At 39.7% G+C, this 20,834-nt stretch overlaps 2 protein-coding genes and 1 long non-coding RNA gene across 7 annotated transcripts in view; 1 reads left to right on the forward strand and 2 right to left on the reverse strand.

The window, feature by feature from the left end:
* Positions 1-1,035: 1,035 nt before the first annotated feature.
* On the forward strand, positions 1,036-12,663 carry ppfia2 (PTPRF interacting protein alpha 2). 5 transcript variants are annotated; one of them, XM_044020669.1, is made up of 12 exons: positions 1,036-1,334; positions 1,917-2,117; positions 5,264-5,326; positions 6,283-6,315; positions 6,399-6,574; positions 6,656-6,753; positions 6,845-7,020; positions 8,247-8,315; positions 9,542-9,698; positions 9,795-9,851; positions 11,697-11,788; positions 12,342-12,663. In XM_044020669.1, exons 2-11 carry the CDS (start codon positions 1,929-1,931, stop codon positions 11,753-11,755), a joined length of 1,077 nt encoding a protein of 358 aa, XP_043876604.1. In that variant the 5' UTR covers positions 1,036-1,334; positions 1,917-1,928; the 3' UTR covers positions 11,756-11,788; positions 12,342-12,663. The 5 variants fall into 5 exon arrangements, with proteins under 5 accessions (XP_043876604.1, XP_043876605.1, XP_043876606.1 ...); XM_044020670.1 differs by having other exon boundaries at positions 11,697-11,734; XM_044020671.1 differs by lacking the exon at positions 9,795-9,851.
* On the reverse strand, positions 4,434-6,405 carry LOC122766089. The gene is made up of 2 exons (XR_006360036.1): positions 6,343-6,405; positions 4,434-5,812 (listed from the first exon to the last, which is right to left on the reverse strand). It is a non-coding gene; the product is annotated as an uncharacterized LOC122766089 (long non-coding RNA).
* Positions 12,664-13,636: 973 nt separating the features above from the next.
* The window catches only part of acss3 (acyl-CoA synthetase short chain family member 3), a 42,019-nt gene continuing 34,821 nt past the window's right edge, over positions 13,637-20,834 (reverse strand). The window contains exons 10-16 of the mRNA XM_044020703.1: positions 18,311-18,406; positions 17,672-17,735; positions 16,741-16,822; positions 16,411-16,530; positions 15,765-15,864; positions 14,873-15,048; positions 13,637-14,599 (exon numbers count right to left, since the gene is read on the reverse strand). Of these exons, the coding sequence (XP_043876638.1) occupies positions 14,516-14,599; positions 14,873-15,048; positions 15,765-15,864; positions 16,411-16,530; positions 16,741-16,822; positions 17,672-17,735; positions 18,311-18,406 (722 nt within the window). The 3' untranslated portion in view covers positions 13,637-14,515. The remainder of the gene's footprint in view (positions 14,600-14,872; positions 15,049-15,764; positions 15,865-16,410; positions 16,531-16,740; positions 16,823-17,671; positions 17,736-18,310; positions 18,407-20,834) is intronic.

A 20,834-nucleotide genomic window follows, 5' to 3' on the forward strand; every position in this document is an offset into this window, starting at 1 on the left:
AAAAGTCATACTTTAGTATGTCGACGGAAATTTGACAAAAAAGTCATACTTTAGTATGTCGTCGGAATTTTGACAAAAAAGTCATACTTTAGTATGTCGTCCAAAATGTGAGAAAAAAGTCATACTTTAGTACGTCGTCCTTAATGTGTCAAAAAAGTCATAGTTTAGCAAGATATCAAAGTACCAGGTCACTTCCTTTTTTGTGGGAAATGGTTTAAATTCTTCAAAATTTCCGATGGCTGCCGTGGCAACCCCCATTTGCATATTCAACACCATGAAGATTAGATGATTCCGTCCGTCTGTGTCGGAGGGATCAGTAAAACGTTCACTTCGGGGGAAATGGAATAATCTTTTTTTTCCTCAAGACTGACAACAAAAAACGACAGTAAAAGTTCACGGAATCGACAGCAACTCGAGTGCACGGCGGGGGACAAATGTTAAAAAGTTTAGCCATGTGTCAGGTCCACAAACACACACACACGCGTGGGGACATTGTGAGATGAAAATGCGAGAGTGTGGTTTCTTATGGTCATCAGAGTGAGTAAATGTGTTAGAAAGTGCAGGTTTATCCTCAACATCCAGGTATACAGGAAGTGGATGTGATAGGACCTCCGAATGCACCTCCACTTCCGTCTTTGTCTTCAAACATTCAGAATTGCCTGATGTTTGCCATGTGTCTTTTGAACATCATGTAATTCTCTTTATCTGGATTTGATGATTCAGGATTAATATTAGGAACTATAACTTGGCGGTGAAGGTTCTCAGTCAGTCAGGTGATAGTCTTCTTCAGTAGTTTAGCTGTGGGCGACTGGACTCACCGCTTACCCAAGAGGCATCTTCACTTCTGAGGCTGATTATGGTCCAGAGAGTCTTTAAGTTGAACAATGCAGATCTGCCTCTGCCTCTCAGGTGACCCCCTAACACCTCGTCCGAGGTGAAACCAGCAATAACCTGAAACTGAACGATCTGCATCTTATTTCCTTGGTTTCTTCTCATTATTTCCTTGGTTTGTGGCTCCAGTCCGAACCCGAAGCTCACACGTCATGGATGTTTGGAGACAAAGGAGGACGTGGAGGTTCAGGCCTCCATTTGTAGGAGTAGGAGGTAAAGTGGGAGGTCCCGTCGCATCCACTTCCTGTACACCTTGGATGTTGAGGACAAACCTGCACTTTCTAATATCATAAATGTGTTTTGTTATTATTAATATGACGTACGAGTGCATGTGTTGACGCTTCCGTCCCCCCGCCCCCAGACACGAGCTGTTGGAGGAGGCCAGGAGAAAAGGCTTACCTTTCGCCCAATGGGACGGTCCGACAGTCGTAGCCTGGCTGGAGGTAAGCGGTCAACGAGGCGCTCACACACTTTATTTATTGTACATTTGTTTAGATGACATACAGTGTATTAAGATTTACATTTTAATTCTCATGCACTTTTCACTTGTTCTTATCTGTCCTAAAGATTTCCCAGATTTACCCATTTTGATTAAATAGCATAAAGATAATCATATTTAAAAATACTAAACTAAATTGAATCTTCAATATTGATAACAAAAATAACTTAATGTATTTTTAAGTTATATATAATATATATTATGTGTAATTTATTAAGATGTGACTCCATTTCCAATCATGAATGTTGATGAGACATGATGATGAGTAGAGACATGATTAATGGAGGAACATTACTGCCCCCTACTGTTTAGAGAGTGTACAGCCACCACCCATTTCTCACTTAAGCAAATACGCTTATATTTTGTGTTTAATATTATTAAATTGACATTGTAAAGTAAATATTAAGAATGATATGTTTTAAGGATAGTGATTAAAAACATTTATATTTGTGTGGTGTTGGAAGTAGAAATGAATTTGACCTTCCATCCTCTCTCTCTATCTGTGTGTGTGTGTGTGTGTTTAAAGCTGTGGTTGGGGATGCCGGCGTGGTACGTGGCGGCGTGCCGCGCCAACGTGAAGAGCGGCGCCATCATGTCAGCGCTCTCCGACACGGAGATCCAGAGGGAGATCGGCATCAGCAACCCGCTGCACCGGCTCAAACTGCGCCTGGCCATCCAGGAAATGGTCTCCCTCACCAGCCCCTCGGCCCCGCCCACGTCCAGAACCGTAAGTCCCTCGGGGAATTGTGGGACGACATGCAGGGAGGATTTCTTCAAACAAAACATTTCTGGCACAAAAGAAAGGTTGTGTTTTCTTTAGATTTGGATTATTGACAATGTTCTAAAGTGTATTAAAGACTTTAAAATCTTAGAACAGGGAAAAATGGAAAAAAGCAGCCTAAATTTTCTATTATGTTACAACATATATGCAGAGGCTATAATTCCGTGCAATATAGAGTCTTATATCCTTTTTTTCAGCACAACCTGATGAAAAAGATTTTTATTTTTATTTTCACCAACTATATAAACACACCTGAGCAAAAAAAAATTCAAAATCTGAACAAAAGCAAAAGAAAAACTGTCTATTCTGCACAATAATCGATTTTAAAATAAAATATGCGATATAAAACTAATCATAACTTTGACTCAACAACATATAAGACGACAAAGAAACGTGTCCAAGGATTGTTCAATTAAAGCTACAATCAGCGAGTGTGGAAAAACCTACATCCCGCCCCCTTCTGCCGTCCCTCTCGTGAAAGCTCCGCCTCCAAAGTGCTGGAGGTCATTGTCTGTCGTGCAAGTGGGAATTGTAGCTGCACGTTTTCTGTTGATTTTCGTCCAAATTTAACTACCGCTACACATAGTAGCTTTTATTATTTTCTTCTGATAACTTAATTCGGTGATACAATAAGAGTTAAGTTAAGGTGTTAGAGAAATAAACTGAAGGCCCAAGCTTTAGGCCTAAAAAAGGCATCATATTAACGTTTAAAAGCGATAAAAAAAGGAGGAAAACCTTGGATTAAATCACATAAAACTTGTGAAATCTGTGATCTGTGCCGCGTGAGCACTAAGGGTTAAGGATTGTTCGATTAAAGCTACAATCAGCAAGTGTGGGAAAATCGTCATCCCGCCCCCTTTTGTCGTTCCTCTTGTGAAAGCTCCGCCTCCAAAACACTGCATGTTTTCTGCCGACTCACTAACTTGCTAACTTCCGGGCCTATCTTTTTGACCGTCCAAATAAAAATACCGCAATTGCAACAGCTACAGATACTATCTTAAAGTAGATAAAGGGTAAAGTGCTGTGAAAAAAGGAGCAAACCTTGGATTAAATCATGTCAAAGTTGTCAAATGACAGTTTGCCAGTTTTATGTCAAACATCACGGCAGTCGGACGACGTCCCGACGGAGCCACGGGGGCAATTCTCCCCGTTTTCTGTCTTTATGTTAAGATAAGACACAAAAGGTTTAATTCAAATAATAATTAATTTCTGCCTTCAGAGCCGGTTTGACAAATCCTCTCTGCTTACACTTTTACACACGGCCCGACATCTGCGTAGGTGTTTGACGAGACAAAAAAACACCTCAGCGTTAGTCAGCGATATATTTTTATTTACCTCCGTCGACCGCCTGCATTGTACATCAGCAGCAGCAGAGTATGTGTGTGTGTGTGTGTGTGCTGTAATTTAGCCGTCCAGTTGTTCTCCACCCGTCGTCTTCATGGCTCCCCGTTGTCATAGTAATTGCACATAGTTTCCAAGGACTCTGCTGCTTCCTGTAATGATCGTGACTGTACTGCAGGTACACAAACAATGCAGAGCCATACATCACGTGCTTTGTGTTGTCGTATTAAATGTATACGTTACCGTCGCGCGGCCGTAACTCAAAAGCTATTTCTTTTGTCCTCTCCTCACGTCAAGAGTGCTCTGCTTTCACCGTCCCCATGTCCCTCCTGAACATCAACCTGTCTTCTACCACTTCCACACCTCATTAAATTTTCATTTCAGAGCATGCAACCCCCACTGACTGTGTCGAGCCCCGACTTAAAACAAAAAAACAGGCTCATGCGCTTTAATGGAGGGTTAACTGAGCTTGTAAACACAGCTGGACGCGATGTCGAGCAGGAGATCGAGGGGAAGGAATCAATCATTTCCACACCTGCACTGTAAAAAACTCCTTAAACAAGCAGTGAGAAAGTCGACCACCACCCGACACGACGACGCAACACCAACATCAGCGAGGATGAGATTTGTGAGGGAATCAAACAATTTGAGTGAAAATTTTGAGTTTTAACAGTAATTTTACATAAATAATAATTGGTGAACTTCACCATCATGCTGACCTATAGAAGAAACTGCTATTTCTGTAACCCAGAGTTATCTACCCGTCTATATAGCTTTAATCAATACAGTGAAATATTGCAATGTTTTGCAAGGTGATATATCAGGGTTTTGTTAGACACCAAGTATTGATTTTTGTAGCATACACATTTTTTACTGACGTTGCAAATAAAAATTTTACTTTTTATTAAAAAAAAAACAAAAAAAAAAAACAGCCGATGTTTCAGTCCACTAGGTGGCGCCAAATACTCACGCTCACTAGAGCTGTTGTGTGAGTATAATATTGTGGCGTCTCTGGCAATTCGCACCCCTATTAACTTTTTGTACGCTAGCTTTAGTAAAATTTGCCTTTACAGTATATGTTAAATTTTGCTGTCATTAATGTAAATGAAAGCATGTTTAGAACTAGGGCTGCAAAGACTATTCGATTAATTCAAATGAATTAAATCTAAAAAATATTTTCTTAAATGTGAATATCTTCTGGTTTCTTTGCTCCATGTCACAAAGAAATCAATAAAACGGAATGATTTTGGCAAACACAGACCAACATTTCACAGACCTAACAAGTTCTCAAAACTATAATAGATAATAAATAATAGTTATAAACAGATTAATCGATTATTATTATGCAGTCCTAGTTGGCACAATTAGACTTAAGTGTATGTTTCACTGTTAGAACACACAGGTAACGTGTTGTTTGTGTTTGTTCATGTTCATAACACAAACTTGTGTCCTTGTCTCATGCATGGTGACCATGGTGTCTTTAGTTTTGGCGCCAAAGTTGGGATGTTTTGGTGCTGTACTGTGTGTCTGTGCCCTTTGACCCCGCCCCCTCCCTCCCTTTGGGCGGGTTTCGGGGGCCACTTCAACATCTGACTGTGATGCTGTAACACTATTGGCTTACAGTGGTGCTGCTCTTCTTCTTTAACACTGCTTGCCCTTCCTGCCGGACCTCTACTACCACCCTGTTACTGCTACTGCTGCTCCTCCCGCTGCTGCTGCTGCTCTGTCTCTTGGGCTCCGCCCCCTCGTAGCCGTCAGGCAACGTGTGGGTGACCCATGAGGAGATGGAGACCATGGCAGCCCCTTCCAAAACGGTCAGTCTGCCCCCTTCCGCCCTTTAACCTCTCTTCATGTTCTCCCATCAGTCATGAGTGAGTGTGCATAAAAACGACAGTGGAATGAAGTGGTGAGCGATGGACGAGTCGTGCGTCATTTAACCCCTTCACCGACCCATGGACCTCCTTGTCACCGCTGATTATATACGAGGATTTAATTAGAGGAGCTTTTTTTTTTTATTATTGATTTAAACGACCTCTCAGCATGTTCCACTGCTGATCCTGGATCAGTAAAAAGGTTTGCAAGAGAATATTTAACATAACATGTGAAATCTCATCAGTAGTAACAGATAAATTGCTCAATGTAGAAGAGTAACATACATAGTAAAGCAAAAAACCTTCATAACAAGCCACGCAATGAGCAAGCACTATAGGCAACAGTGGAGAGAGAAAAAACCAACAACTCCCTTTGAACAGGAAGAAAATCTCCGACAGAACCAGACTCAAAGATGTGCGGCCATCTGCCTAGACAGGTTGGGGTGAAAGGCAAAAATGGGGGGACAGAGAAAAAGGACAAGAGTTAGAGATAGAAGACAGTTCTGAATCAGTTATGACATGTTTATAGTACTACAATGCGATTGTATATCGCACACTGTATATTTTTAATATATATTTTAAGTTGTTATTTTGTTCGTAAGTTTTAGTCACTAACCAAACAAGGTTTTTAATCTCAATGGAGGTTTTATTCCAGGTTAAATAAGGTTATACTAAGAATACTAATAATGATAATAATAGGAATTGTAAATACAAGCAATAGTAAAAACAGGTTCACCCACATGATAAAGAAAGAGGAAACCTTTTTGGTATGGTAAGGCCACCATAGTTCCCTGAATTTTTTTATGCTAAATTCAGCATGCACTCATACACAGTTTCATTTATTTGTAATTTTTTTGCAATGGCGGGATTATTTTGATTCTCTCCTTTGTTTCCAACAGAAGTCGGACTCTGAAGAGGGCAGCTGGGCACAGGTTTGGAACACACATTTTAAAGCTTACCTGAAAATGAACAAACATCAGTTGGGATTGTTCCGACGCGTGTCTTTCCCCCTTAGACGCTAGCTTACGGCGACATGAACCACGAGTGGATAGGAAATGAGTGGCTGCCCAGTCTAGGACTACCTCAGTACCGCAGCTACTTCATGGAGTGCCTGGTGGACGCCCGCATGCTGGACCACCTCACCAAGAAGGATCTGAGAGTGCACCTCAAAATGGTGGACAGCTTCCACAGGTACTGAACTACAATTGGAATACAATATTTCAAGTGAATGGAACAAGTTTAACAAATGTTTAACACATTTCCTGACACTAGAACAAGTTTACAGTATGGAATCATGGGTCTGAAGAAGCTCAACTATGACCGGAAGGAGCTGGAAAGACGCAGGGAGCAAAGCCAACATGAGATGAGAGGCAAGTTATAATCACAATTAAAAAACTATTTTAATGTACTACCTAATCTTCACCAAGATTAAAGAGTCATTTTGTCTTTGTGTGCGCGCAGACGTGCTGGTGTGGAGCAATGAGCGGGTCATTCGCTGGGTGCAGAGCATCGGCCTGAGGGACTATGCCAACATCCTCCTGGAGAGCGGCGTGCACGGAGCTCTGGTCGCTCTGGACGACAACTTTGACTACAGCAGCCTGGCGCTGCTCCTCCAGATCCCCAATCAAAACACTCAGGTACAACAACACACTCCGCTATCAGAGTATTACGTAATAAGGTTGCTCCAATTTGTCGTCTGTATATCAGTATCAACCTATATTTTTTATGAAGGTATTTCTTATATACACATTCCGATTCCCCTCTTGAAAGTAGTTATTTAACCCAAGATTTGAACTGGATTCAACTCCTTTAATCTGTTTTTTTTTGTTTTAATTCAATTCAAATTCTTAGCATACAGAACTGTTAGCACACTAATAATCCTGGTTCTTTGAAAATACAGATGTCTGTTTAGAGATGTATCATAAGCTCTCGTCAACAATTACAGCTCAACAATTACACAGTTAACGTTATTAGCTTGTTGTAAATGCTAACGTTAACTCTGTTTAGTGCTAGAATTAGCACTGTGTTAATGCTACCATTAACTCTGAACTCCATTAGTACTAACTAAGGCTCTAAATTAATGTTAATTTGTGATGTGAACATCAGCTCTGCGTTAATATTAACATTATGTTAGTGCTTCCATTTGTATTGTTCATTAAATGCTAATGTTAACTATGTTAATTCTAACCTTAACTCGGTATTAGTACTAACTTAAAATGTAGTTTAATGCATCATCTGTTAATGTTAAAATTAGCTCTGTGTAGATGTTTACATTAGTTACGTTAGTGCTAGAATAAGCTCTTTGTTAATGCTAACTGTAACTGTTTGTGCTTGTGTTGTGTTGGTAATTTTAGCTCTGGTACTAATACTAATATTAACTGTGTTTTAGTTTTTGTTTAAGCTAATGTTAGCTCTGGTTGTAATACTCATATTTAACCTCATGTTAGTTTTTGTTCACACTAAAATTAGCTCTGGTAGTAATACTATATTAACTCTTTTATTTTTGCTAATGCTAACATTAGCTCTGGTACTAATACTAATATTAACTGTGTTTTAGTTTTAGGTGCTAAATATGGACCTAAAATCTCATCAGTTGCCACCTTCAGTCCAAAAATAGAAGTACGTTGGTATCGGGCGTCAGAAGATGCAGGAGTCTAAATAAGAACACGCCGATTTGCCAAATATCACTGTGGCAGGCTGCCGTGTGAATTTCCACTGCTCGTCTGTACCGGGATAAAATGGATATGCAGTGCAAGTAACGTAGTGTGTCAGCTGCCGCTGTTACTGTGCGGCTAAAAATAGCTGCTGTTGTGAAAACTGTGTGTGTGTGTGTGTGTGTGTTTTTCTCTCTCTCTCTCCTCAGGCACGTCAGATTCTGGAGCGAGAATACAACAATCTTTTGGCTCTGGGCACCGACAGGAGGCTGGATGAGGTGAGCAGGAACCGTCAGCTCACACCAGTGTGAGGTGAAAGTGTCACTGCCAACTGAGAATGTGTCAGTCATTTCACAAAAAATCACATTCACCAGACTTATTTATATTCAAGAGGTCGACCATCATGGTAATGGATTTTTAGCCATTTCTTGAGAATATTTGAATGATTATGACATTGTGGACGCTTTGCTATACTGTGATATTTTTAAACACTGCCCAACCATATTTTGATGTCTTTGACACCTACAATGATGTTTTTGACACTTCACTATCAAGTTTTCTTGACGTTTGACTATGTTTTCATGGCTTTTTTGGACAATTATGATGATTTCTTGATTTTGACACGTCACTATCATGTTTTATGGACATTTTAGGCCAACTTATTATCATATAATGTTTTTGGACTTCTTTCTTTCCTGATATTTCTTTACATTTTTGGATGCCCTACTTTTTGGACACTCATGGTGATTTCTGGACGCGTTTGACACCCAACTATCAAGTTTTCTTGATGTTTGACTATGTTTTCATGGCTTTTTTGGACACGTATGATGATTTCTTGACATTTTTACACCTAAATATGATATTTTCTGGACGTTTTAGAACACTATATTATACTATGAGGTTTTTGGACGCCCTTCTTTATTGATACTTCTTTACATTTTTGGATGCCCTACCATATTTTGATGTTTTCTTGACCTTTTAGAACACTATATTATACTATGAGGTTTTTGGACTTCTTTATTGATATTTCTTTACGTTTTGGATGCCCTACCATATTTTGATGTTTTCTTGACGTTTTAGAACACTATATTATACTATGAGGTTTTTGGACGCCCTTCTTTATTGATATTTCTTTACGTTTTTGGATGCCCTACCATATTTTGATGTTTTCTTGACGTTTTAGAACACTATATTATACTATGAGGTTTTTGGACGCGCTTCTTCATTGATATTTCTTTACATTTTTGGATGCCCTATCATATGTTGATGTTTTCTTGACGTTTGCTATGCTCTCATGACTTTTTTGGACACTCATGATTATTTCTTGACGTCCAACTGTCAAGTTCTCTTGACGTTTGACTATGTTCTGATGAGTGCGAGCGCAGCATATTCGGCGATCATTGGTAGTGGTAGCAGATGAGCAGTCAGTGAAATGTAGGTCAGAGTTGGCAAAAGATGGTTTAAAAACATAATGGTGAACGAGGGCTAACTTCTTGTCCATCAGTGTGACGACAAAGACTTCCGCGGCCCGTCATGGAGGAGACAGTTCCCGCCCCGAGACGTCCACGGTATCAGTATGATGCCCGGCTCGGCGGAGACGCTCCCTGCCGGCTTCCGTCTCACCGCAACGTCTGGTCATTCCCGGAGGCTGCCCCCTGAGGGTGAGTCCCTGCATCTACACCTATAATCCACGCCCGTGTTTTTTTTTTGTGACAATGTCTCTTGTTCTCTCCGACTCTGTGACGGCTGCTCCGCAGTCCTCTATGAGGCCATGGACGGCTGTCCTGACGACATGTATATGGATTGGTATCAAGGTCAGATATGCTCCAGTGACGGTTCTGGGCCTGTTTTTGCACTGCACTTACTATCAATATTCTTACATAAACTCTCTCTCCCTCCAACCACTGTCCCGCTGTGTCTTGGCTTTTTTTTCTCTGTGGTCTTTCACTCTCTCTCTCTCTCTCTCTCTCCCCCCTTCTATTTACTAATCTATAAACGTCTCCACTATCCAACTCCGAGGATAAAACAAAGTTTGTTGTGTCTAGTCACAGCAAGACAAGTCAAGTTATGGAGCAGAGCCATGCTTGCTGGCGGCTGAGCGGCGCTATGTAAAGTTTACATAGGAAAACGTCTTGGTTGCTTCCAGAGCTTAAACTAACGGTGTATGTCTCCTTTTTTATTTCCCCCTCCGCTGTTAAGAGGAAACTGGCTGAAATTGGGCTTTGTTGAAGGTTAATATTAGTTTATTACAACTTTTTGCTCTTAACGTCATTTATTTATTTGCTATTTAGTAGTTTTGACCACCAAGCAAAGATTCAAGCAGTCAAGACGATCAAACGGGTTCAATTAGAACTCTATTGAACTATTTTAATAACCAATGAATTATTTTTTTACATGATCTCTGATTTTTTTTATCAAATTTGAATATTTTCAGATTTCTTTGTGCACGATGAACAAAGAAATCATAAGAACTTGAATATTTTGTTTTGGATTGTTGACAAAAAAAAGACATTTGACACCAAACAACCATTGTTTTCTTGGTGTTTTTAAAACGTCAGAAAATGTTGATGCTGTGACGTTCTTAAATGTCTTCTTGTGTCCTCAAACCCGTTTTGAATGATTTCTTTGTTTGTACGGAGCAAAGAAAGCAGAAAATATTCACATTTAAGAAGCTGTGAAAAACCAGAGAAACTCGTTCTACTCGATTCATAATGGAGCAATTTTTACCGCCCTATTTCTATATATTCTATATAGCTGTTTTTTTTTAGTAAAACATGATCTGAAATTTGAATGTTTTCAAGGTTTAAAACAAAGAAATCATTAAAGTTTAATCTTTTTTTTGGTTTGTTGACAAATGTTCACATTTAAGAAGCAGAAAACCCAGAGAAACTTGAATATTTCCAGGTTTCTTTGCTGCGTATAAACAAAGAAATCATTAAACTTTAATACTTTTTTGTTTTTTTGTCAAAATCATTGGCACATTAATCAGTTATTGTGGCAAAATGACCGTTAATGGTCAGTTTGTAAACAAATGTGACCAATTACCTAAAACCCGTAGGATCGTCTGTCTGCTCGTCCATTTTTGGCTCTTCCAGTATTCCTGGAATTCAAACTCGTCAGCGCTGAAAACTCCAAAAAATAAGAAACACAAAAAAAATAAATGAAACACACCTCCAGGAAGTGATCTCAACTTGACGTCTTGCGTCTCCGAGAGTCAAATAAAAGTTGTACTGAGCTGGAATTAACCTTTAAAGAGCTGCAGAGTCCATTAACCACTGTCTTCACTAACGACTCCACACGCGCTGCCTGAGCGTCCTGCAGCTGCAGCTGATTTAAGCCAGTGTCTGCGTCTCTTAACCTGTCACCCGTGAACCAGTCGTCCCTGCGTGTCCCCCCCCTCCGTCTCCGTCCTCCTCCCCCGCTCTGAACCAGAAACCCCCACCGCCCCACCCCGACTTCCCTCCTCTGAAGGTCGACTCCGTCTTTGTCTCCCGTGTTTTGGTTTGTGTTTCTCATTCTCGTTTACCTTTCTCTTTTTTTTGGAGGATTTTCTATCCTTGTGGAGCAAAGGTTTGAGTCCGTATTGACGTTTTTTTGAAGAGGAGAGCTCTAACACAGGAAGTAATGGATGACGTGTGTCTCTCTGTCTCCCCCTACAGTCGGAACCTCGGCGGTGCAGCGGCTGGACAGCTCCTCGGTGAGAACCTACTCCTGCTGAGAGGAGGAGGAGAGCGACCTTTAACTGTACACTGTATGTAACATGACACGGACTCTCGCTCTGCCTCAAACACAGCTTTCCTTCAGAATCATCCAAAAACACACAAATGACAACGGGGACAAGCGATTACATTAAAATGATGTATGAACTACATCAAAAAATGTCCAAAAAATGAATGTTTAACAGCCTGGATCATGAGATCATTACATTATTGCTCTGCCTCTGTTTAATAAAGCAACATAAACCAAAAAGAGCAAAACCCTGAAGGACACGCGATCAAAACATGGAGCATCAACATGGCAGAAAGAAAAAAGTCTCCCAAACCTCTTTGAAGCATTTAAAGAGGTGAATCAGCCAGGAGACACAGATCCAGGTTCAGAAGTTTCCCCAGAGTCTGGGTCACCGGCTTCTCACATGATCGATGTGAAAATTGTGATGTTCTCCAATGTCTTTTTTTGTCCACAAACCAAAAACGAACAAATAATGTCTAAGACTAAAAATAAAAAAATAAAAATCAGCAAAAGTTACGCACTGCAGCTTTAAAAACTCCTCAACGCCTCGTTTGTGTGTGCGTGTTTTCCTGCAGGTGCAGTTCTGAGTGGAGAGGAACTGGAGGACGCGGCCGGACGGACGGACCCGCCCAAGAACAAACTATTCTGACAACACGCACTGCCAAGAAGCCCCGCCCTCCCGACCTCCTTCTGCTCCGCCCCCTCCCCTCCTCCCTGTAACGTAGGCACCAGCTGCCGGTGCTAAAAACCCGACCGTTTCTAAAAACCTTTTACATGTACAGTAACTTTGTGGCGGCATAAGCGTACTGTGTGATTTCTTCTACAGGAGATGTTGTAGGTTTATCTGTAAATTAAATATAAATATGCCGGGTTTTTTAAAATATATCTATATATATATATATATATATACATATATATATATACAAACAAACATCTATGTATAAAAAAAGAAAAACACACACATGCGTCCCTGCCACCTCATTTAGTGGACCATAGATTAATATATGCTGCTCTTTAAAAACTGTCTCCATGTTTAGCCCCGCCCCTTTCCTTCCTTCCGTCCCGCCTCCAGATCATTTTGTACATATGGTTTTATTTTTTCATCGTGCCGACGATTATAAATTGACGACTCCGTGCTGGGACGTCGTGTGAAACCCAACCACATCCCACCCCACCCCCCACAGACTCACACAAAACGGAGCCGTGGGAACGTAGTCGACGCCACTGGAGCGGAAAACACAAACAAGCACTTTGATACAACCGCATCAACTCAACGGACTGTTCGTCAGTCGCCAAGGACACACAGACACACACACAGACAGACAGACAGACAGACGAAGACGAGACGCCGTCGCACAAACAACACAAACAAAAGCACGCGGCGTCACTCGTCGCTCTCTGGTTTTAACGCCCTCAGCCGACGCTGGCCTTTCTCGCACATCCTCCTCATCCGGAGCGGAACGGAATAAGACGACGAGTGAGAGCTTCAGCAGCGCCGTGTGTGTGCGCGCGTGTGTGTGCGTGACCCTGGTGAAAAGTGAGGTGACTTTTTAAAAAACTAAAAAACACTGTTTCTTGCTGTGACTTCGGACGTTTGGTGTAAAACTGTTGACTCGTTGTTTTTCTGTCGGGGGCCAGCGACGTCGTTTCTTTCTTGTCTTTTTAAGTTGAATTTTTTTTTCTTCCCGACGGACGGAACTCGAGACGTTGTTGTTGTTGTTTGTTTTTTTTCATCCTCCATTTGCACGAACAGGAAATGTTTTTAATTTTGTCTCCATGTTCAGATTTTTTTTATTTATTTACTTCTTGTACTTTGGTCTAATACGTGGTGAGCAACACAGAATTTTCATTGTCAAATAAAAACAAAGACTGTCGGTGGATGAGGAGTCCATTATTGTTCCTTTTTTTACTTCATAATGACAAGATATAAAAAAAACTGCTGTTTATTGCATTGGTGTCCAAAAATGTCCAGTTTTCCCATCAGTAAAGTACATCTATATATTCATTTATATAAATGTAGTAATGTGCAAAAATCTTAGCCCCTTAGCCCCTAAGTCTTAGATTTGAACAATAGCAACATTTGACTCAATATTTAAGACACATCACTCTGGTCAAAATGCCAAATATCACACAATTTGATAGATATAAAATCACAATTTTGCATCAGCAAAAAGGGGAACATTAACTTTACAACTTTGCTAAATCAACAAAAACTAATGGTGTGGCCTAAGACTTTTTAAACATTTATGACTATATAATGACTCTGTCCCATGGATTTGGTCTTTTAAGTTGATATAAAAAGTGGACGTAGTCATAAATTTGCAAAATAAAAGCCTCAGACGTTAACCGGGCTCTGATTGGACGATACCAAGACTTTCATTCCAACCAAGTTCAAACTTCTTTGTCATAATTCTGTGCTTTAATCTGAGATTTCTGATTATCACAGAATTCTTGACGGGGGGGGGTAAAGTCATAATTCTGAGATGAAAGTCAGATTTCAGATCAGTCACAGATTAAAATCCAGATTAAAGTCAAAATGATGGCTTTTCCGATTGTGGCCCTCATCACCTTCCACAGATATTAAACGTTTGACAAACAAAAAAGGTTAACAACCTCTAACTCTTCTTCTTCTTCCTGTTTGCAGCTCCAGGTTCGTCGCATCGTGAACGCGACGTTAAAATCATCGCAGAAAGAAAACAACGACGTTACTAAAATTAATCTGACCTCAGGCTTTTTTTTTTTCCTCAGTTCAGGCTCCGCGAGGTCTCTGCACTTTTTCCACCTGCGTCTCGATGTCTTTGAAAACCTCCGGGTCCTCGATGGTCGGAGTGATCTGTGGACAGAAAGTGAAGAGAAGAATTAGAGATTAGAGATTATTATGCTACTAAGAAAAGATAATTAAAAACAGGAAATGAAGCTTGAACTAATTAGTTCCTAATTAAAGCAGTAATTGAGCAATAACAGGGTTTTTTTTTTACAGGCTTTATTAAAAGTCTTAAACTTTAAATGACTAGATTTTAAGGCTGTAACCATGGAAACCCTTGTGTTTTCATCTATCAACAGTCGTTCCGTTTCTCTATTTTCTTCAGTTTTTACGTCTTCGTACCTTGTAAGGTTTCCCGTTGACCAGGTTAGCTAAAGACGAGCGCGGGATTTTGCCCGAGCGCGTTTTGGGCAGAGCTCGGACGAAGAGTGTGTTCCTGAACGCGGCCACAGGTCCGATGTTCTCTCTGACCAGGTTCACCATCTCCTTCACGATCTTCTCCTCGTTCTTCTTCACACCTGAGACCAAAAAAATAACACAATAAAAGTGTTTTGGACATGTGGCCCCTAATATTTTAATAAAATAAAATAAAACTTTTAGCTAAATTCTCAGATTACTGTCAGGATTCTGTCCAATAAAAGTCTGAATTCTGATTAAAAGTCTGAAGTCTGATTTAAAATTTGAATTCTGTTTAAAAAAAGTCTGAATACTGATTAAATAAGTCTGAATTCTGTCAAAAAAAAGTCTGAATACTGATTAAATAAGTCTGAATTCTGTCAAAAAAAAGTCTGAATTCTGATTAAATAAGTGTTGTGTTTAAACTTAGTCCTCCTAGAGCTTTGCTGTGATCAACTTGAAATTTGGTCTGATCACTCTGGACAGGATGTCGTCATACAACGTAGCCACTAGGGGGCAGCGAAAAAAACAACAAAACTCTTATAACTCCACTATAGAAGCTCCAATCTGCACCAAAATTGCTATGAATGATAACAGTCGCGCCTTTAAGACATCTATGTCAAAATATTCAACTTTGAACAGAGCGCCACCTACAGGCAACAGAATATATTTGACAGCTGTTCTGCTCTCATGGGATTATTATAGGATCCACTTCAAATGTAGTCAAATTACTAACATTTTAGAACTTTTAGATCTAAAGCTTTTGCAAAAACCCGATATCAATGCTTGTTGTTGTTTTTTTTTTTTGGATTTTATGCTCAAATGAAACCTGTCTCACCATTCTTGAGGACACACAGAGCCAAGGGAACGTGACCCTTGAGTGAATCTTCCAGACCAACCACGGCGCAGTCGGCCACCGCGGGATGCTGCAACACACACTACACAACACACACGCAATTAAATTACATTTTCAAGACAGCTTATAGAAGATAAAAAATAAGAAAAAGATCTCTCGCTAGTGTTTCTGTAACCTGGATGATTAAATCAGTCTGTGATGCTGTTTTCAGACTCATGAAACTCTACATCAAACTTCTCAAAAGTGACACAAAAGGCTGAAGCTTTAGCCGAGACGAGCTTCATCATAATGTGTTTCTTAGAAATTGCTCTTAATCTAGATTATTGACAGAGCACACAATCCTTTACAGTATTAAGGTTTTTACAGTGAACGAAAACTTAGACAAAAAGTCAGAATTACGTTAAAAACGTGAGAATTTTGAATAAAAGTCAATCTGTTGACATAATTGAAGAAATTAAATTAAAAACATGACGTGAGGTTTCAGCAAAACTAACAGATACTAACAGATAAAATGAGATTATTCTATTATTCTTACAGTGTTCAAAATATAAAGTCAAATATAATCTATATTAAACTTGCATTTGCAACATGTATGAGTGGATTATAATCCACGTCCTCGCTCTCCTACCTCCTCCAAAGCTCCGGCAGATAATCTGTGACCGGCCACGTTGATGACGTCATCCGAGCGCGACATGATGTACAGGAAACCGCCCTCGTCCATGAAAGCTCCGGCAGATAATCTGTGCCACTGACGTCATGACATGATGTACAGGAAATTGAAACAAGTAAAGTGAATTAACGCACAATTGAAAAAAAAACAAAGCAAACTCTGCAATTAAATATTTCAACACTAGAGGGCAGCCTTCTACCACATTTAATCACCTCTCGTTCTAACGCTGTTCCTGGATTATATCCATCACTGTTCCATGGATTTACACCAGATTATGAGTGAACTTACTGGGAACTTGGTGAAGTAAAGCTTCTTGAAGAGATTCTCGTTCTGCCACAGTGACAGAGCTGCACCGGGTGGTAAAGGTAGTCTGGGAAAAAAGAAAGAAATATCCATCAAATATCACTGTTTTGAATCCGTCAGAAAGGAAAGGGAAGTGAAACAGCAGCAACTGTTCCATTTCATTCTCATCATTTCAACACAAACCAATAATACTTAGTCTTGAGCAAAAGCACTCGTTTTAAAAAGGTCATAAAAAAAACCCACCCCATTTTTTGAGTCAAAACCAAACAAATAAAATAAAATAGTGAAGTTTGCAGTGATAACAGAGACCAAGAGCTGAGGCTTTGAACCTCAAACACAGACTATTTTCGAACACTGTCTGAATTATTAAAGGTACATCTATTGTATTATTTATTGTATTAAATATGGAACAAACAACAACGACAAAAAAAACAAAACAGTTGCTGCCGCTGCGAAAACATTGCATTAATACCAGGGGTTCCCACAGGTCCTTGAAATCCTTGGAAAATTTAAAATAAAACACCAAAGGCCCTTCGAGATGCATTCAAGGATCCTCATAAATGGTAACACTTCTGCATCTGTGCCACAAATCAGGTCAATGGAATAAAATTTTTATGAATGTAAACACAATTAACTGTGTGGTAGTTACTGTATACTTTATATAATCCTTATATAATCCAGGGTTCTCAAAAGTAAAATTTTTTAAGAAAAGTCATCCAAATAATAGCATTTATAATGATATTTACCTTAATTTCAAAATAAAAGTGTTTGTTTTGTTACGGAACGATAAATAGTTCACAATATAAATGTATTTATGATGCAAAATTGATATTAAGCTGCTGGCTTTTTACATCTTTTACACATAGTTTCTGTAAATTTGCATGAGTGTGAAACACCCACGCCCTACTCCACTCACCTCACCACAATATTACCCAGAGTTCCCGGCTTCACCTCCTGCATGTCGTCACTGATCACTGTGACTGCGGAAGATAAATATTCAGAGATTATCAAACAGACACTCTGCAGCTTTATCTGTTCAGCTGTAACAGTGAAAACCGCAGAGAAGGAAGTTTAAAACACAGAAAACAGATTTATATTATACTTACGACGACAGGAATCTGGTCCTAAGACCTTGTCTATACCAGAAGTAACATCCAAAATAGCAATATGAAATTAAAAATGCAAACCAAACCGGATCTCAGGTCTAATGAGGTCAAAAATGGAATACTTGCCCCAGGATTTTTCCTTTTCTGGGACAATATTCTCCAACTCTATGGCGTCACTTGGCACGGTGGTTGCTCGATAAGTGATTTTTAAATGAACAGCTTTAAGAATTGGTTAAATTATACGTTTTTTGTTATATTCTTTCAAATAAATCTAAATTCAACAGTGTGTGGTGGCACCTTTATTGCATATTTCCAAAATATAAGCAGCCAAATCACAAACAGACACATTCTATTATTATTCAACAACCTCAGAAGTGACTTCTTCTTTAAAAAGGTGTTTAATCTTGTGGGGGAAAAAAAATAAATATTGAAAAAGAAGGAATTCTTACCATTGTAACCAGGAACCGGTTTCCCTGCCTGGCCTGCAGGTGGTGTGAGTGAGTCCTCCAGACCGACACAGATGGAGGTGATGGGTGAACCAGTTTCTGACGACAAGGAAACAGACAAAGAGGTTCATGAAAACAGTGACCTCGTCAGGAGCAGGAGTCCTCAAAGAGACTAAAACCTGGTCCTAACGAGGCAGACGTTTAGTAGATTTGTGTGTGTGTATGTGTTATTTTTTAACGACATAACCTCTTTATTTTCTGTGTCGTACTCGCTTCACTGGTGAGTTTTCACTCATCTGCGCGTGGCTTTAACCTACATTATGAGGCAGAACTATGGCAGTTCCTGTGGGCTCTGCCTGACGGCGCCACCCAACTGTGCTCCACTTTGCACCACCGTCAGCCGCACTCACTCACTCCCTCACTCCCTCCCTCCCTCAGCCGCCCGAATAACTCACTTCATGTGCCTCACATTAAAAGACTAGATCAGAAACCATAGAGGTTCAGCATCTGAGTTCTTGTATTTGTTACCTCTTTGGGACGGTTCCTGGCGTAAACACTGACCCTGTCAGGACCAGTAGTCCTCACAGAGACCGAAACCTGGTCCTAAAAGAGGCAGAATCTGATTTCTGACGAAGAAGTTAAGTTAAGAGATTTTAATTGTGGTTAAGGTTAGGAATTAAGTGAATATAGTTATGGTGAGGTACAACACTGTGTCCAAACGGAAGTCCTTAAAAGAACAGCTGCGCCGACCTGTGTGTGTCTGAGTCTATTATTTCCAGTCAGCGGGGCATCCGTCAGTCTGTCAGTGTGAATATGAGAGGAAGAATCTGTCAGGTTTACACTTTTCCAAACTGACAAAAGACTGCACAAGGATTTTATTTCTCAGTTACAAGAACACACAATCTACACATGTGTTCAAACTACTTTGTTAAGGCAAATATCTAATCAGCAGTCTTGTATACAGTACCTTAAAAGTGAAAGTACAAGTATCTTATCAGAAATGTACTTAACTGTTCAGTCCTCGCATATTTTATAGCGTTAATGTCACAACCTGGAACTGAACGAATATAACGATTAGAGTTCTTTCTCTGCACAGGTTTTGTTTGTATTTTGTTAACATTACATTTCCATTTTTTACAACTGGTTCAACTAAATAACGCAGAGTTTGTGACAAGTCAGTGACAAACATGATGAATATTAGTTGATTTAAACGTTAGCTCATTAGCACAAACTTCAGCAGTGGCTGAGGTTGTGAGCTAATAGTTAGAGCTAACATTTATATTATTTGATTGAAACGTTAGCTCTTTAGCACAAACTTCAGCAGTGGCTGAGGTTGTGAGCTAATAGTTAGAGCTAACATTTATATTATTTGATTGAAACGTTAGCTCTTTAGCACAAACTTCAACACTGGCTGAGGTTTGTGAGCTAATAGTTAGAGCTAACATTTATATTAGTTGATTTAAACGTTAGCTCTTTCGCACAAACTTCAGCAGTGGCTGAGGTTTGTAAGCTAACATTTATACTAGTTGAGTTAAAGTTAGCTCTTTGGCACAAACTTCAGCAGTGGCCGAGGTTTGTGAGCTAACATTTAGAGCTAACATTTATATTAGTTGATTTAAACTTTAGCTTTTTAGCACAAACGTCAGCAGTGACTGAGGTTTGTGAGCTAACATTTATATTAGTTGATTTAAACATTAGCTCTTCAGCACAAAAGTCAGCAGTGACTGAGGTTTGTGAGCTAACATTTATATTAGTTGATTTAAATGTTAGCTCTTCAGCACAAACGTCAGCAGTGACTGAGGTTTGTGAGCTAACATTTATATTAGTTGATTTAAACGTTAGCTCTTTAGCACAAACGTCAGCAGTGACTGAGGTTTGTGAGCTAACATTTATATTAGTTGATTTAGTATATGACATTTACTATACTTAAGTACATTTTATGCATGGTGTCTCAGTCTTGTCTTTCAACTGGAAGGAGGAAATGGTTGCTGGACTGAGCATTTCACAAACTGCTGATGGCAATACTGAGATATCCAGGCACAGAATGGTCCAAAAAAAAAAAGGAGAAAATATCCAGTGAGTGACAGTTCTCTGAGTGAAAATATCTCATTTGGTAGCACAAGTTTGAGGAGAATGACCACACTGGTTCAAAAATATAAAAAAGGAAGTGCAGCTGAAATAACCACAGCTGAAAACGTGTTAGGTGTTCTCTGCACCTAATAAAGTGGACAGTGATTGTATGCGACCCTGCTTTCATCCCCTGCTGCTGGAGTTTTCCCTCAAGGTTTAATGAATCCTCTCCCTTTTTTTTTTTGCACATCACTGTCATATTGAACCAGCGATCATTTGCATAACTGTCCTTCTACTTGGAATTTAATTTGCCATTAGCGCTTTCAAAACCCCAGAACACTGATGTTTTATCCACTGGCAAAGCATCATTCCCTCTACCAGCATATTTTAATAAGAATATACGACTTCAAGTGTCTGCCTCCTCCCTGTGTTACCAAAAAAAACAAACCTTAAACTC

This window comes from Solea senegalensis, linkage group LG3, assembly GCF_019176455.1.
Source record: "Solea senegalensis isolate Sse05_10M linkage group LG3, IFAPA_SoseM_1, whole genome shotgun sequence".
In the NCBI taxonomy this organism is placed as follows: Eukaryota; Metazoa; Chordata; class Actinopteri; order Pleuronectiformes; family Soleidae; genus Solea; species Solea senegalensis.

Excerpts from the sequence above, each read along its gene's own strand:
- ppfia2 (XM_044020667.1), top strand. The coding sequence starts at position 1,929 with ATGCCGGCGTGGTACGTGGCGGCGTGCCGCGCCAACGTGAAGAGCGGC. Across the intron at positions 6,575-6,655 it reads ATGGTGGACAGCTTCCACAG|AACAAGTTTACAGTATGGAA; the intron begins GTACTGAACTAC and ends TCCTGACACTAG. Across the intron at positions 8,316-9,541 it reads CCGACAGGAGGCTGGATGAG|TGTGACGACAAAGACTTCCG; the intron begins GTGAGCAGGAAC and ends CTTGTCCATCAG.